The sequence below is a fragment of the Cryptomeria japonica genome, chromosome 6, assembly GCF_030272615.1.
Source record: "Cryptomeria japonica chromosome 6, Sugi_1.0, whole genome shotgun sequence".
NCBI lineage: Eukaryota > Viridiplantae > Streptophyta > Pinopsida > Cupressales > Cupressaceae > Cryptomeria > Cryptomeria japonica.
In genome coordinates, this window is record NC_081410.1 from 378,251,140 (window position 1) to 378,254,333 (window position 3,194).

Genomic DNA, 3,194 nt, shown 5'->3' on the forward strand with positions numbered 1-3,194 from the left:
AATTTATACAAATACTTTAAACTATTGTCACAATTGAACAAAAAACTAAATTTAAAAAAATAAAAAATAAAAATTCCATCAATAAAATTCTAATCCCTGTTGATCACTTTCAAATATCCATGTCAACATGTCAAACCAAATTTTTAATTAATTAATACAGAATCTAATTTAAATTAATTAATTTATCATCCCTTTTGAACAAATTAGGCGCGTTGTATATCTGTTGAAAGATAATCACTTGTTTTGAAGTGATTTTGAAACCCACAAATTAATTAGGTCCATCATGACGTGTTGGACGCGTTAATATCGTTCCAAAACGCGTAGAATTCATTGATTTATCCTCTACTCAAGTCAAGTCAATGTCTTATGTAGCTCCGAAGTTTCCACGTTGCTAGTTCCATTGACGTACAAAATTCTTTCAACAATTCAATTGTAACACGAACACTCGAGGAAGCTGAACAAGTTGAATCTTGTTTCTGAATTTGAACAGACTTGACCATTTACTGCTGAATTGGATTATATTTAAGAACTCTGTAATGTTGTTCTGCAATCAAGTTTTTAATGGCTATGGTGATAGAAATGAGAGCCATAACAATTCTGTGGAGTGTCTATGCCATATATAGGTGCTTCGCAGATGTGGGCACAGCTACATCTTATTCTCCTCCTTATGTCCGTAAGCAATACACTCACTCTTCTGTCTTTTAGATTCAATTCATTCTTCTCTACTGTCATTTAGATTCAATTGATCCATGTTTCAAAATTTAATTGTTGTTTGAAATCATAGATCTAACATTCTGATTCATGGATCATAAAATGTGATTTGAAATCATGGATCTAATCTTTTCATGATGGATCACTGAGATGACGATGGATTACAAAGTGTGATTTGAAACGTTGATGCTAAGAAATTTCTGAAATGGCAATGATACACTCGTCAATTGTAAATTTCTAAGTTCTGTAAAAATATTTTAGTATCAATATTTTGAATCACAGATTTAACATTCTGATGCTGGATTTAATATTTTAGTATGAAGTCATAGATCTAACATTTTGATGAGGATCACAAAGTGCCATTTAAAAAATCTCACACAATTGAATCTTGAAACAACAATAATAGACTCGTCAATTGTAAATTTCTAAATTCTAGTATGTGAGATTATTTAATATTAACATTTCAAATCACAGATCTAACATTCTGATGATAGATCAGGGAGTGTAATTTGAAATCATATATCTAACATTCAGATGTTGGATTATAGAGTGCGATTTAAAATGTTGATGTCAAAAAATCTCACACAATAAAATCTTGAAACAACAATAATAGATTTTTCAATGTTGAAAATTTTATATCTTGACTCAGATTTATTTGGCAGTGTATTTTTTTTCTTTTAAGAACAAGAGATTGATAATGTTTTGTAAACAAAAAATTGTGGCAGCCTCAAAATGTTATGGAGATAATCAAAAGCAGTTTCCAGCTGGAAATCTGTTTGCAGGAGCAAGTGATGCAATCTGGGACAATGGAGCAGCTTGTGGGAGGCAGTACAGTGTGAGATGTCTGAGTGGAACAAATCAAACGTCACAAAATCCATGCTTAAACAACACCAATACAGATTCCATTGTGGTCAAGATAGTCGACTATTGCTCTTCCGAGTGCAAGGGAACACTGCAACTTTCTGCTGATGCCTTCCAGGATATTGCTAATTCTACAGCAGGGATAATCAATATTGAATATGATCAGTAAGTCTATTCAATTCGTATTACTTTCCTTTCAAATAAAAAGTTCAAAATTGAGTGCCGAAGTTATTGGAGTATCACTGGATTAACATTAATCTCTGACCCAAAAAGTTTTTAAGCCAAATTGGCTGCAATAAGGACAGTTCTTAGGCTTATTGCTTAAAATTGATAGCTCCCAATGTAAATTTATTGACTTTGGACAGTTCTTAGGCTTATTGCTTAAAATTGATAGCTCCCAATGTAAATTTATTGACTTTGGTGTGTTTTATTGCAGAGTATGATAGCATCAACCTGAATTTACATAAATCTTGGGAATTCCTCTTGCTTAAGGGTAGCATGAATTGTGGAATTAAAGCTCAAGGTCATCTTGTAAAGAGAGAGATTGTATAAGCATCAATTTCATTCTATTCTCTGTATCACACAAGTTCTGTGAAATCAATATTGATTGCAACTCGTTCCAAAACAGTCAAATTCATTGTGATTGTGTTACAAAAGTTCGGTGAAACCAGTATATTGTATGTCGTTGTATTTGGGATTTCAATACAGGGTGAATTGTATTTGTATTGCTTTTCATGGATTTCAGAATGTGATGCTTCTATTGGTTTTACCATTGTTGATAAAGTTTGGATCTGATATGTGAGTATGAGCCAGTTCTGATATATTTTTAGTTGATTTCGGTGTCTCTAGGTTTAGGTTTTGAATATTGGAGGATGATATAATTTAGAAACTTTTTATCAATTGTATTCAATCAATTAAATTATAATATTTTAATAAAAAATATTTTAATTTATTTATATCTGAATATTTGTAATGTTGATTGTAAAGAAAAATAAGCTTGTAAACTGTATTTAAATATAATTCAGGTGAATTGGACTAATTTCAGTGACATGAATTGAGGAGATAGATCAATCTAGGAAGCAACAAAAAGCAGAGCAGAAAAGTAATGGCTTCGCTAAAGAAAGGGTCATAGAGATCAAAACAATTATGGGGTACATCAAGCAAAACCCATTTTTGACAGTGGAATCAAATTCAAAATCCCACAAAGAAACAGTGGAGATAAAAATCAAACCTCCAAAGGATTTCTCAAAAGCAAACCCAATTATGTTGGGTTGGTAAATCACGGCCTTCCAGAGATAAAATTCCTTCTTGGGTCCAAAACGATTGGGGTAACAATGTAAAATTCAGATCGCTTCCAAAAGGTTTCTTTCTAATGAGTCTCCGAATAAGGAGAAAAGGGTGGAAATTATTGATGGCGGGCATGGATGATGGATGGCATTGGAATTTATCTAAGAGATTGGGAACCAAAATTTGATCAAATAAAACATACAATCTCCAGAATTCCATGTGGATTTATTTTTATTATCATCCTTCACAATAGTGGACCCTGGAATCTTTGCAAGTATAAAAATTCAATGGGCACCTTCATTAAGGCAGATGAGAATGTGTTGGAGGGAGAGGTA

The 3,194-nt window shown here is 32.2% G+C and overlaps 1 protein-coding gene across 1 annotated transcript; it reads left to right on the top strand.

Moving 5' to 3' along the window:
* Window positions 1-440: 440 nt before the first annotated feature.
* On the top strand, window positions 441-2,307 carry LOC131072205 (EG45-like domain containing protein). The gene is made up of 3 exons (XM_058008285.2): window positions 441-673; window positions 1,437-1,737; window positions 2,009-2,307. Exons 1-3 carry the CDS (start codon window positions 562-564, stop codon window positions 2,013-2,015), a joined length of 420 nt encoding a protein of 139 aa, XP_057864268.1. The 5' UTR covers window positions 441-561; the 3' UTR covers window positions 2,016-2,307.
* Window positions 2,308-3,194: the final 887 nt, after the last annotated feature.